At 46.7% G+C, this 14908-nt stretch overlaps 1 protein-coding gene across 1 annotated transcript in view; it reads right to left on the bottom strand.

Annotated features, from left to right (window-relative positions):
* Positions 1–14908, bottom strand: part of LOC137367180 (dynein axonemal heavy chain 8-like) — a 2531605-nt gene that overhangs the window by 1847355 nt on the left and 669342 nt on the right. Inside the window, exons 78-80 of the mRNA XM_068028616.1 lie at positions 11708–11813; positions 10636–10736; positions 3829–3913 (exon numbers count right to left, since the gene is read on the bottom strand). Of these exons, the coding sequence (XP_067884717.1) occupies positions 3829–3913; positions 10636–10736; positions 11708–11813 (292 nt within the window). The remainder of the gene's footprint in view (positions 1–3828; positions 3914–10635; positions 10737–11707; positions 11814–14908) is intronic.

Here is a 14908-nt window from a genome sequence, read left to right on the forward strand (position 1 = left end):
ATCTTTGCATTGCATTCTTAGTAAACATGACGTGCTGAAGCTGCACAAACACCAGGGGTGGGATATCACTGCAGCTCTTAAATCACTGCAGCTCATTCTTAAAGCTGTCTTCCAAGAGTAGGCAAAACAGGATTTTGAGGGTTATGTCTCCAGATTATTATTCTGACCACATGCAAATTGGCATAGGGATAAGAAAACTAGAGAGGTAAACTTACTGAATGATGTGGGAAAGAGGGGTTCCATTTCACGGGACACTGGTACCAGTACTGGGGCAGCAAAGGACTATACGGGCTTCACCTGAACCGGGTTGGAATCAGGATCCTGGGGGAGAGCTCAGGTGGAAAAGGTGCTACAAATAATAACTCCAAAACAAGCAAAACGGACGAGAATAAATTGTGCTTCAGGTAAAACAGATAAAGGGAAAACTAAAAGATTTAAAGTAATCAACACAGGAGAGAGAAATAAAGGAATGTGTGAGAAAAATAACATTAGAGCAGAAGAACAGGTTTCCCAAATAAGCATTCTTTGCACAAACACAGAACATAAGGAAGAAATTAAATAAGAAATAGGAGGAGGAGTGGTCCATTCAGCCCCTTGAGCCTGCTCTGCCATTCAATAAGATCAAGGCTGATCTCATTGTGGCCTCAACCCTCAACTCCACTTTTCTGCCTGCCCCCCATAACCCGTGACTCCCTTGTGCATCAAAAATCTGTCTATCTCAGCCTTGAATATATTCAATGACCCAGCCTCCATTGCTGTCTGGGATAAAGAATTTCAAAGATTAAGACCCTCCGAGAGAAGAAATTCCTCATCTCCATCTTAAATGGGAGACCCCTTATTCAGAAATTGTGTACCCTACTTCTAGATTTCCCCACGAGGGGAAACATTCTCTCAACGTATACCCTGTTAAGGCCCCTCAAAATCGTATATGCTTCAGTAAGATCACCTCTCATACTTCTAAACTCCAATGAGTATAGGCTCTACCTGCTCAACTTTTCCTCAGAAGACAACCACCTTCATCCCAGTAATCAATCTAGTGAACCTTCTGAGAACTGCCTCCAATGCAAGTATATCCCTCTTTAAATAAGGGACCAAAACTGTACACAGTCAATATGGTTTCACCAATGCCCTGTTCAGTTGTAGCAAGACGTCCTTATTTTTATATTGCATGCCTCCTTACAATAACAGCCAACATTTCATTTGCCTGCCTAATTACTTGCTGCACCTACATGCTGACATTTTGTGATTCATGTACAAGGACACACAAATCCCTCCGTAAAGCAGCAATCTATCATCCCTCTCTGTATAAATAGTATTCTGTTTTTCTATTCTTCCCCCCAAAGTTAACCTCACATTTTCAAACATTATACTCCATCTGCCAATTTTTTGTCCACTCGCTTAACCTATATATATATATATATATATAATATATCCCTTTACAGACACTCGGAGCCTAATTTTACAGGCCCCCGAGGAAGAGGAACAGAGGCAGGAGGGTCCATAAAATTGTGTGGGAAGATGGGGGTGGAGTGCTCGTTGCTTTCCCGATGCCTTTCAATTTAGCTGAGGGCCTTAAGTGGCCAATTAACTGTGGGGGGTGGGGGGGGGGCGTCCCTTCTTTGGGGACAATCCAGGGCCCCTGAAGGGCTGCCTACCCAGGACGACCACCCCCACAATCCTCACAAACCCCACCCATTGCCGGGGCCTGTCTGAATGATCCCACAACCCTGGACAGCCTACTTCTACCTCTTTCCCAAAATCCACAAACAGGACTGTCCCGGCAGACCCATTGTTTCAGCCTGTTCCTGTCCCACTGAACTTATTTCTTCCTATCTTGACTCTATCTTTTCTCCCCTGGTCTAGTCTCTTCCCACCTACATCTGTGACTCTTCTGACACCCTACGTCATTTTGACAATTTCCAGTTTCCTGGCCCCAACCGCCTCTTCTTCACTATGGCCATCCAATCTCTCTACACCTCCATCCCCCACCAGGATGGTTTGAGGGCTCTCCACTTCTTTACTGAACAGAGGCCAAACCAGTCCCCATCCACAACCACCTTCCTCCGCCTGGCTAAACTTGTTCTCACATTGAACAACTTCTCCTTCAACTCAACTCACTTCCTTCAAGTGAAAGGTGTCGCTATGGGTACCCGCATGGGTCCTAGTTATGCCTGTCTTTTTGTGGGATATGTTGGACATTCCTTGTTCCAGTCCTACTCAGACCCCCTTCCCCAACTCTTTTTCCGGTACATTGATGACTGTATCGGTGCCGTTTCCTGCTCCCACTCGGAACTGGAGAACTTTATTAACTTTGCTTCTAATTTCCACCCTTCTCTCACCTTTACATGGTCCATCTCCAGCACTTCCGTTCCCTTCCTCGACTCTTCTGACTCCATCTTGGGGAATGGCTGTCTACTAATATTCATTATAAGCCCACCGACTCCCACAGCTACCTCAACTACACTTCTTCATACCCTGCCTCCTGTAAGGACTCCATTCCATTCTTCCAGATCCTCCATCTTCAACGCATCTGCTCTGATGATGCTACCTTCCTTGACAGCGCTTCTGATATGTCTTCCTTTTTCCTCAACTGAGGATTCTCCCCCACTGTGATTGACAGGGCCCTCAACCGTGTCCGGCCCATTTCCCACACCTTTACCCTCACCCATTCCCCTACCTCCCAGAACCGCGACATGATTCCGCTTGTCCTCACTTTCCACTCCACCAGCCTCCACATCCAAAGGATCATCCTCCACCATTTCTGCCACCTCCAGCGTGATGCCACAACCAAGCGCATCTTCCCTTCCCTTCCCCTGTCAGCATTCCGAAGGGATCGTTCCATCCGCAACATCCTGGTCCACTCCTTCATTACCCACACCACCTCACCCCGTTCCCACGGCACCTTACCCTGCAATCGCAGGAGGTATAATACCTGCCCATTTACCTCCTCGCTCCTCACTCTCCAAGGCCCTAAACACTCCTTTCAGGTGAAGCAGCGATTTACTTGTACTTCTTTCAATTTAGTATACTGTATTCGCTGCTCACAATGTGGTCTCCTCTACATTGGTGAGACCAAACGCAGTCTGATCACTTTGATGAACACCTCCGTTCAGTCCGAAAGCATGACTCCGAGCTTCCAGTTGCTGGCCATTTCAACACTCCCCCCTGCTCTCATGCTCACATCTCTGTCCTGTAATTGCTGCAGTGTTCCAGGGAACATCAACGCAAGCTCGAGGAACAGCACCTCATTTACCGATTAGGCACACTACAGCCTGCCGGACTGAACATTGAGTTCAATAATTTCAGAGCATGACAGGCCCCCCTTTTTTATTTTTAGTTATTTTTTCTTTTTTCTTTGCTAATTTTATTGTAATTTGTTTAGTTTGTTTCTTCTGTTTACTTCATGTTTGTACTTGGGGCCAGGCTACTCAGTTTTCTGTCCATTAACACCCTCTCAGTCCTAATGCTTCGTCATTTAGCACACCATTAACATACCGTTTGCCTTTGCTCCATGACTTTCTGGTCAGTTCTTCTCTGTGACCTTGTCCTATCAACGCTTCTTTTGTTATCTCTTGCCCCACCCCCTGCTTTACTTGCTTAAAACCTTTTACATTTCTCATATTTGTCAGTTCTGAAGAAGGTTCACTGACCTGAAACGTTAACTCTGCTTCTCTCTCTACAGACCTGCTGAGTATTTCCAGCATTTCATGTTTTTATTTCAGATTTCCAGCATCTGCAGTATTTTGCTTTTATCACAATAAATTTAGAAGGATGAGATCATCCTTTAAAATCTTCCACATGTTCAAATATATTGCAATATTAACATACCACATTTGGAATTGCCAAGTGCACTTCAGCCTTCAAAAAAGGAGCATACTCTTCAGCATTGTTTGAGTAGCCATATAGTCCTCTTCTGCCTGATGTGCTGAATCAAGTAAAATGTGTACAGATAAAATAAACATTAAAAAAGTAACTCAACATGACTTGATACCCTTCTAACTTTGCAACTACCTTGTTTTCCCAAGGCACCCGTACAACGTGAAGTTTTGACCCTCATTACAGTGAATTGAGTCAATCTAGGATGGCTCCTACCTCTCAATAATGCCATTACAGCAGCTTTGGAGGCAAGCAAATCAAAAGTGACAAATCTGTTGAAATTTGTTGCAGAAATATATATATTACATTTGTTAGATTTGTGGAAGAGTAGCGAGCTGCCTTGTGGTATATATGTTAGGATTCGTCCTCATGGTTCACTGTGTCCATATATGTGCGGGTTGCCCAAGGCACACAAGATTACGACAGGCTTAGATAAATTAGACAAGGAAAGACCGTTTCCATTAACAAATACCACTCAGTCTTACAACAAATTTATGATTGAGCCAAACTCTGTGTCGTGGCATTTTGTTCTTGTAATTCCTGAAGTCCAAGAACCATCATAAGAGGGAATGGAAGCGGAACCTCTTACATTTATTCTGTCATGGGATGTGTGGGTGTCGCTGGCAAGACCAGCATTTGTTGCCCTTGAACTGAGTGACTTGCAGGGCCATTTCAGAAGGCAGTTAAGAGTCAACCACATTGCTGTGAGTCTGTAGTCACATGAAGGCCAAACTAGGTAAGGACAGCAGATTTCCAAAAGGACATTAGTGAACCAGATGGGTTTTTATGACAACTGATGATAGTTTCATGGTACCATTACTGAGACAAGTTTTCAATTACAGATTTTTATTAATTGATTGAATTTAAATTTCACCACTTGTCATAGTGGGAGTTTAACCTGCGTCCCCAGGGCATTAGCCTGGGCCTCTGGATTACTAGTTCAGTGACATTACCACAATGCCACCATCTCCTCATTTATGTGGGCTTTTTCTAACTCTAAAGATGGTTCAAGATGGCTCCTGGGCTGGAAGCTCCCTTGCTGTTCAACTCTATCCATGGCCATCTGCTCCCATCCCTAACGTTTTCTCCCCCAATCTGCCCTCTTAAACTGTTTAAATTCCCCTGGCTCTTTAAATCAGTTCATTTTAGCCCCATCTAAAGGCTAACAGTTAGTTTAGTGTATGTAACCTGGGCCCACTGCCCTCCCCCAGCCACACCTGCTCTTTGTTTTCTCAATGAAATTGATCCGGATGAAACTGACGAGCACAGCTGCCGATACTTCAATCTCCGATCCTGCTGTCTTCACAGTCCAGAGTGTCTGCAGCCACGGGATGCGGTAAGTCCATTGAGGTGAAGAAGAAGCTGCGGGACCCGAGAGAAGTCCTGAGAAAAGGTGCCCCGAACACCCAAAAAATCCACGAACGGCCCCCCGGCCGCAACTTCAAAGCGCCCGCTGGAGATGGCTCGGAGAGCATCTGCAGCGCACTGTCGGCAATGCTGCATGTCTTTATTTAAACCACTGCAAAAAAAAACCCTTAGCAAATGTAACCACCTCTAAGTCTGCCAAATGATGCTTCACCTCCCGAAGGACGTGGATGAGCTTTCCGGACGTCGATGGTGGGCACTGAGGAAATGGCTTATTACCTGCACCAGCTTCCCCCCCCCCTCCCCCCCACCTTTACCCCCCTTCCACCCCCACCCCCCCCACCCCCGTCCCCTTCCCTGCTCCACCCTCTCAGCTCACCCCCTCACAACCCCGTCCCAGCCCGCACCCCCTCGCACCATCTTCACCCCGCACCCCTTTCCCCTGCACCCCCCCCCACCCCCTCCTTCTACCCCTCCCCCTTGCATCCCCTCCTCCCACCGGCACCATCCTACACCTGTGTAGGGGCCCCAACAACCCCACTGCCTTGTGGGCATCTCGGGAGAGACCAAGGCTAAGGGAGTAAACCCTAACAGAAAATCCGGAGCGGAACCCCGTAGGCGGTCATGTGTCACCTTTGGCATGTTTCCGGCAGTTCCTGCAGCCATACTGGTGCCAAACGTCGTGTCCTGCACTCCTTTGGACCCCACCAGAAAGGCCGAGAGGGGGGTTTTGACGACTGGGCAACTCTCAACCTCCATAAATTTGCCCAGGCATGCGCCATGGAGAGGTCACTCCATAGTTGCCTCACAGCGACTAAAACAACACGGAAGGCAGCAGTTACGGGTTATAAGTCCAGATAAATTGGCGTAGAAACTGGGCGCCACGGGTTGCCTTTGTCGGTGGGAGAGGTCATTGCACCTCACCGGACAGCTACCGCCCGCCTCAAACCGGGCAGCCCCCGGTCAATAAGGTTCTGTCCCGCCACAGTCTGCCTGCTTCAATGGGTGCTTGGAGCTCAGGGTCATTGCCCGAAAGGTGGACTGATACACCGCACCAAACAACATGAAAAAAGGAAAGAAGGTACCAGCCCTTCGCTTTGCAAGCTGGAACGTCAGAACTATGTGTCCTGGCCTGTCGGAAGACCTTACACAAATCAACGATTCTCGGAAGACCGCCATCATCAACAACGAGCTCAGTAGATTCAATGTGGACATTGCAGCACTTCAGGAGACTCGCCTCCCCGCGAGTGGCTCTCTAGCAGAGCAAGACTACACCTTCTTCTGGCAGGGCAGGGATCCTGAAGAACCAAGACAGCATGGAGTGTGCTTCGCCATCAGAAACTCCTTGCTCAGCATGATAGAGCCTCCCTCAAATGGCTCGGAACGCATACTGTCCATCCGACTGCTCACCACCTCTGGTCCAGTACACCTACTCAGCATCTATGCTCCAACACTCTGCTCCCCACCTGAAGCCAAAGACCAGTTCTATGAACAACTCCATAACATCATTAGCAGCATCCCCAACACCGAACACCTATTCCTGCTGGGAGACTTTAATGCCAGGGTTGGGGCCGACCATGACCCATGGCCCTCCTGCCTTGGGCGCTATGACGTTGGAAGGATGAATGAGAACGGGCAGAGACTGCTTGAGTTGTGTACCTATCATAACCTCTGCATCACCAACTCGTTCTTTCACACTAAACCCTGTCACCAGGTTTCATGGAGGCACCCAAGATCACGTCGTTGGCACCAGCTAGACCTCATTGTCACAAGGCGAGCCGCCTTAAACAGTGTTCAAATCACACGCAGCTTCCACAGTGCGGACTGCGACACCGACCACTCCCTGGTGTGCAGCAAGGTTAGACTCAGACCAAAGAAGTTGCATCATTCTAAGCAGAAGGGCCACCCGCGCATCAACACGAGCAGAATTTCTCACCCACAGCTGTTACAAAAATTTCTAAATTGACTTGTAACAGCCCTTCAAAACACTCCCACAGGGGATGCTGAGACCAAGTGGGCCCACATCAGAGACGCCATCTATGAGTCAGTTTTGACCACCTACGGCAAAAGTGCGAAGAGAAATGCAGACTGGTTTCAATCTCATAATGAAGAGCTGGAACCTGTCAAAGCCGCTAAGCGCATTGTACTGTTGAACTACAAGAAAGCCCCCAGCGATTTAACATCCGCAGCACTTAAGGCAGCCAGAAGTACTGCACAAAGAACAGCTAGGCGTTGCGCAAACGACTACTGGCAACACCTATGCAGTCATATTCAGCTGGCCTCAGACACCGGAAACATCAGAGGAATGTATGATGGCATGAAGAGAGCTCTTGGGCCAACTATCAAGAAGATCGCCCCCCTCAAATCTAAATCGGGGGACATAATCACTGACCAACGCAAACAGATGGACCGCTGGGTTGAGCACTACCTAGAACTGTACTCCAGGGAGAATGCTGTCACTGAGACTGCCCTCAATGCAGCCCAGCCTCTACCAGTCATGGATGAGCTGGACATACAGCCAACCAAATCGGAACTCAGTGATGCCATTGATTCCCTAGCCAGCGGAAAAGCCCCTGGGAAGGACAGCATTACCCCTGAAATAATCAAGAGTGCCAAGCCTGCGATACTCTCAGCACTCCATGAACTGCTATGCCTGTGCTGGGACGAGGGAGCAGTACCCCAGGACATGCGCGATGCCAACATCATCACCCTCTATAAAAACAAAGGTGACCGCGGTGATTGCAACAACTACTGTGGAATCTCCCTGCTCAGCATCGTGGGGAAAGTCTTTGCTCGAGTCGCTCTGACCAGGCTCCAGAAGCTGGCCGAGCGCGTCTACCCTGAGGCACAGTGTGGCTTTCGTGCAGAGAGATCGACCATTGACATGCTGTTCTCCCTTCGTCAGATACAGGAGAAATGCCGTGAACAACAGATGCCCCTCTGCATTGCTTTCATTGATCTCACCAAAGCCTTTGACCTCGTCAGCAGACGTGGTCTCTTCAGACTACTAGAAAAGATCGGATGTCCACCAAAGCTACTAAGTATCATCACCTCATTCCATGACAATATGAAAGGCACAATTCAACATGGTGGCTCCTCATCAGAGCCCTTTCCTATCCTGAGTGGCGTGAAACAGGGCTGTGTTCTCGCACCCACACTTTTTGGGATTTTCTTCTCCCTGCTGCTTTCACATGCGTTCAAATCCTCTGAAGAAGGAATTTTCCTCCACACAAGATCAGGGGGCAGGTTGTTCAACCTTGCCCGTCTAAGAGCGAAGTCCAAAGTACGGAAAGTCCTCATCAGAGAACTCCTCTTTGCTGACGATGCTGCTTTAACATCTCACACTGAAGAGTGCCTGCAGAGTCTCATCGACAGGTTTGCGTCTGCCTGCAATGAATTTGGCCTAACCATCAGCCTCAAGAAAACGAACATCATGGGGCAGGACGTCAGAAATGCTCCATCCATCAATATTGGCAACCACGCTCTGGAAGTGGTTCAAGAGTTCACCTACCTAGGCTCAACTATCACCAGTAACCTGTCTCTAGATGCAGAAATCAACAAGCGCATGGGTAAGGCTTCCACTGCTATGTCCAGACTGGCCAAGAGAGTGTGGGAAAATGGCGCACTGACACGGAACACACAAGTCCGAGTGTATCAGGCCTGTGTCCTCAGTACCTTGCTCTACGGCAGTGAGGCCTGGACAACGTATGCCAGCCAAGAGCGACGTCTCAATTCATTCCATCTTCGCTGCCTTCGGAGAATACTTGGCATCAGGTGGCAGGACTATATCTCCAACACAGAAGTCCTTGAAGCAGCCAACACCCCCAGCTTATACACACTACTGAGTCAGCGGCGCTTGAGATGGCTTGGCCATGTGAGCCGCATGGAAGATGGCAGGATCCCCAAAGACACATTGTACAGCGAGCTCGCCACTGGTATCAGACCCACCGGCCGTCCATGTCTCCGCTATGAAGACGTCTGCAAACGCGACATGAAATCGTGTGACATTGATCACAAGTCGTGGGAGTCAGTTGCCAGCATTCGCCAGAGCTGGCGGGCAGCCATAAAGACAGGGCTAAATTGTGGCGAGTCGAAGAGACTTAGTAGTTGGCAGGAAAAAAGACAGAGGCGCAAGGGGAGAGCCAACTGTGCAACAGCCCCGACAAACAAATTTCTCTGCAGCACCTGTGGAAGAGCCTGTCACTCCAGAATTGGCCTTTATAGCCACTCCAGGCGCTGCTTCACAAACCACTGACCACCTCCAGGCGCGTATCCATTGTCTCTCGAGATAAGGAGGCCCAAAAGAAAGACATATATGCTTTTATATAAAGATGACTTGAAATCATTTAGTTTTTCTTCTGTGTTAACAATGTCATGCCTAGTGGAATGCACAATCTGATTCAAGTAATTTGCTACCTTAAAAGCTAATACCAGCAATAGAAACATCTGCCAGAATTTTACCTCAAGCAAGCAAGACCTGCTACTGGGACCGAAAACGGGTCCTGAGCCTGTGCGGATGAGCTGCTGGACCACAGGGGCCAGTCCAATCAGAGCTCCACAGCTTCGGCAGTATCACTAATAGTGGTGGCCACTGCTGAGGTTGCAAGGAGAAGAAGAAAGCACCACCATGTTGAGGCACACTTGAAGAGCCAGTAAGCAATGTTTTGATGTTGTAGGGCCTGAGTGATAAACTATCCAGTGGCGGCGGCGGGTACACTGGTGAGCCCTTCAGTGGGCCATGAAACCTCTGGAAAGGAAGGCCCTCTCCCGCTTCCAGGAAGCCACTGGGAGGCCACCTCGATGTAGCTAGTGGTCTCCCCATGTGGCAGTGACACCAGAAAATTCCCGGTATCCTGGTAAAATGGCCATCAATAGGCTAATTAATCACTTCAATTGATCACCCACCTCTGGTTGGTCGGTCGTCGAGCCGCTGCAGTGCCTGCCTTCGGTAATATCTGGTGGCAGTAGGACCACATCGGGCTTCTATCGTGACGCCTTCTGCCACCATTTTACCACCCCTCCCAGCCCATCTCCAAAGGGCTGGTAAATGTCAGCCCATTAACTCTGTTCCTCTCTCCACAGATGCTGCTGTATATTTCCAGCATTTTGTTTTTATTTTCGATTATCAGCAGCTTTAGCTTGGCTGATCAAGTTGAATCTAACATTATTGTGGTTTCTGTTGCCCGGTGTTAGGAGATGTAAGTTATACTGGGTCCATCAGGGCACATTTGGCAGGATTTCCATGGTAGCCTGGAAACATACTTAAACACGCCTGTAAATTCCCACATTCCTCATAATAGGAGAAATGCAATCTTGGAGGAATGATTTTGCAAAATTACCACTGTATTCAAAAAGGCAGAGAAAGAAATAGAACTGTAGTAAAAATACACTTACTTGAAGATTCTTCTTTTGAGAATTTCCAATGACAGATGCGTGGATTTCACTAAAGCATCCAGTAAATGATGGCTAAAATGTGCATAAAGCTCCTTAATATCCTAGAACACATAAAATAGATAAAGCAAGGAAAAAGACTTGAAAAATGAAAAACTAGCTCCTGATTATCTTATTATTGACTAAATTATCATTTGCCAGTATTGATCAATAGAGTTTTATAGTATAGAAGGGCATTCAAACCATTGCGCATGTGCTTGCTCTGAGTCCCAGTCCTCTGTCCCTTCTCCATCTATCTATTTTACATTAAAAACTGTTGCATTTCGATATTTTTGGGGAGGAAGCGGGCGAGGGTATTTGCAGGGGGAAACCTAGAAAGTCGGAGTTCTTGCCAAATTCATCGGCAAGACATCATTATAATTTAATTCTGTTTCCCACCCAGAAGCTGACAAGATTTACAGGCTGGCCAGCTATCAGGAAGGAAAGCCGAAGGCCTCAGCGAGGGGTAGGTGGGGAAAGCCCTCGGCAATCAGAAAAGATCATGGAGCAGAGGTTGCAGGGGTCGGACTGTAGCAATCAGGAGTTGGGAAGGTGGCCTTGCATTGTGGGTTAAAGGGAGGATCAACAGATTTGGGTGCAGAAGCAGGGTGTCAGCAGATCATGGGTTTGGAGGGGATATCAGACGATTGCAGCAGTGAAGAGAAGCTGCAATCGGCAGACGGCTTGCTTTGGGAGCTGGGGAGGAAGCACTCCAGCTCCTCCTGACCCAGCAGCAGTACTGGTAAAGCACTTAAGTACTTGACGTGGCAGGTCTTGCCTCAATTTAGCTGCTCTAGGAAACCCAACCAGCCAGCTTTGCTGTCATGAAAACCCTATATGCCAAATGGGAAATATTAATTTCATCAGTTGGAACCTTACATTTGACTTTTAATGGAAAAAGCCGACAAGTTAACTTTAAAAAACTGGCAGCCAAGATGTTGACTGCAATTTACATTTAAAACACCAGGAAAATTGGAGATGAAAAGTCGAACCAAGCCCAGTCAGAACAATGGCTTGCTCTCAGTGATTGAATTACCTCGACTGGCTTTATCAACACGGTCGTCAAGGCCATTCCCGCCCATTGACTTTGAAAGAACCAACCAACCCCCAATTGTGACTGGGTGTCTTGAAGCATGTAGCACCTTGAATCCCAGAGAAGATTACAGAAAAAAACCTAATTAAAAACAAAGGGGTTTGATAGAGCCATAGAAGCATAGAAAAACGCCGGCACAGAAGGAGGTCATCCAGCCCGTTGTGTCCTTGCTGGTTGCAAAAAAATGGCCGCCCAATCTAATCCCACCTTCCAGCACCTGGTCCATAGCCTTGCCGGTTACAGCACTTCAGGTGCATGTCCAGGTACCTGTCAGAAGAATTGAGGGTTTCTGCCTCCACCACCATTCCTGGCAGGGAATTCCAGACACCCACCACCCTCTGGGTGAAAAGGCTTTTCCTCATGTCACCTCTAATCCTTCGACCAATCACATTAAATCTGTGCCCCCTGGTAATTGACATCTCCGCTAGGAGAAACAGATCCTTCTTGTCTACTCTATCTAGGCCCCTCATAATTTTGTACACCTTTATTAAGTCACCCCTCAGCCTCCTCCATTCTAAGGAACACAAGCCTATCCAATCTTTCATCAGAGCTGCAACCTTCAAGCTCTGGCAACATTCTTGTAAATCTCCTCTGTACTCTCTCCAGAGCAATTATATCCCTTCTGTAATGTGGTGACCAGAACTGTACGCTGTACTCCAACTATGGCCTAACCAACCTTTTATACAGTTACAGCAGTACATCTCCACTTTTGAATTCTATACCTCGGCCAATAAAGGAAAACATTCCATATGCCTTCTTCACCAATCTATCTACCTGTCCTGTCATCTTCAGGGACCTGTGGACATGCACTCCAAGATCTCTCAATTCTTCTACCCCTTTCAATATCCTCCCATTTATTGTGAATTCCCTCGCATCATTTGCCCTACCCAAATGCATTACCTCACACTTCTCTGGATTGAATTCCATTTGCCACTTTTCCGACCACTCAACCAAACCATTGATATCTTTCTGGAGTCCACGGCTATTCTCTTCACTATCAACTACATGGCCAATTTTTGTGTCATCAGCAAATTTCGCAATCACGCCTCCCACATTTAAGTCCAAATCATTAAGATGTATCACAACAGCAAGCGACCCAACACTGAGCCCTGTGGGACACCACTGGAAACAGCTTTTCATTCACAAAAACATCCATCGAATACTACCCTTTGTTTCCTGGCCCTGAACCAATTCTGGATCGCACCTGCCACTTTCCCCTGTATCCCATGGGCTTTCATTTTACTGAGCAGTCTGCCATGTGGGACCTTGTCAAATGCCTTGTACCATGTAGACCACATCCACTGCACTATTCTCATCAATCCTTCTTGTTACTTCCTCAAAAAACTCAAATAGGTTAATAAGACATGACCTTTCCTTCACAAATCCATGCTGACTATCCCTGATTAATCCATGCTTTTCTAAGTGGCAGTTTAATCTGTCCCTCAGAATAGATGCTAACAATTTACCCACCACCGAGGTCATACTGACCGGCCTATAAGTATTTGGCCTATCACTTGCACCCATTATAAACAATGGTACAACATTCGCAGACCTCCAATCTTCTGGTAGGTCCTGTATCTAGTGAGGATTTGAAGATGATCCTCAGTGCATCCGCTATTTCCTCCCTGGCTTCCTTTAACAATCTGGGATGTAATCCATCCGGCCCTTGTGATTTATCCACTTGCAAGGATGTCAGACCCTCTAATACTTCCTTTCTCATTATGCTTATTGTATCTAATATTTCAAACTCCTCCTCTTTAACTACAATGCTTACATCAACCCTCTCCTTTGTGAAGACAGAGACAAAGAACACATTAAGAACCCTGCCCACATCTTCTGCATCCATGCATAAGTTCCCTTTTACATCTCTGATAGGCCCTACCCTTTCCTTAGTTATCCTCTTGCTCTTAATATACTGAAAAAAAATCTTCGGTTTCTCATTAATTTTATCTGCCAATCATTTTTCATGTCTTCTCTTTGCTTTTCTAATTTCCTTTCATACTTCACCCCTGCACTTTTGATACTCCTCTAGGCTTTCTAAAGTAAAAAGACTTTTGTAATCGTCATAAGCTTTCTTTTTCTGCTTTAACTTACCCTATAAGCTTCTAGATAACCAGGGGGCTCTAGATTTGGCAGTACCACCCTTTATCTTTGTGGGGACATGCCTACACAATGTCTGTAGTATCTCGCTTTTGAATGCCTCCCAGTGGTTTGCCACTGATTTTCCTTCAAGTAGCTGTATCCAGGCCACTTTCGCCAGGTCACCTCTCAGTTTCTTAAAATTTGCCTTCCCCCAATTTAGAACTTTTACTCCTGTTTTATCTTTGTCCTTTTCCATGATTATACTGAAACTTACTGTATTATGGTCACTATCTCCAAAATGGTCACCCACTGTTACTTCCTCCACTTGCCCAACTATATTACTGAAAACTAAATCTAGAATTACACCCCCTTTGTGTTGACTAAAAAAGATCTCTTGAATGTAGTTGAATAATTTTATCCCCTCTGTGCCCTTCACACTGTTTGTATCTCAATTGATGTTGGGGTTGTTGAAATCCCCAACTATTATTGCCCTATAGTTTTGGCACTAAGAAATTTGCCTACATATTTGTTCTTCTACCTCCTTTTCACTATTTGGCAGTCCATAGTACACTCCTAGTAGTGTGCCTGCCCCTTTTTTATTTCTGAGCTCCACCCATATGGCCTCATTTGATGATTCACTTAGCATATCATCCCTCCTCAAAGCTGTTATTGATTCCTTAGCTAACAATGCTACACCCCCCCTCCTTTTTTATCTCCCTCTCTATCCCGCCTGAAAACTCTATATCCAGGGATATTGAGTTGCCATTCTTGCCCCTCCTTAAGCCAAATTTCCATTATAGCAACGACATCATGTTGCCATGTGTCTATCTGTGCCCTCAGCTCATTGTATTTATTTACTCTATTCCTTGTATCTAAATAAATACCCTTTAACACTGCCAAACTCCTGTACTGAACACTTTTTAACCTTTGCTTCTTCTGTTTTTCATAGTCACTCACTAATTTTCTGCCTCCTGTTCTCTGCCCTGAAATTGTCCTATCTGAGACTACGCTCAGGTTCCCATCCCCACTGTGTTAAAAAAAGGATAAACCCTGTTGCGGTCA

The sequence above is a fragment of the Heterodontus francisci genome, chromosome 3 (genome assembly GCF_036365525.1).
Source record: "Heterodontus francisci isolate sHetFra1 chromosome 3, sHetFra1.hap1, whole genome shotgun sequence".
Taxonomy (NCBI): Eukaryota; Metazoa; Chordata; class Chondrichthyes; order Heterodontiformes; family Heterodontidae; genus Heterodontus; species Heterodontus francisci.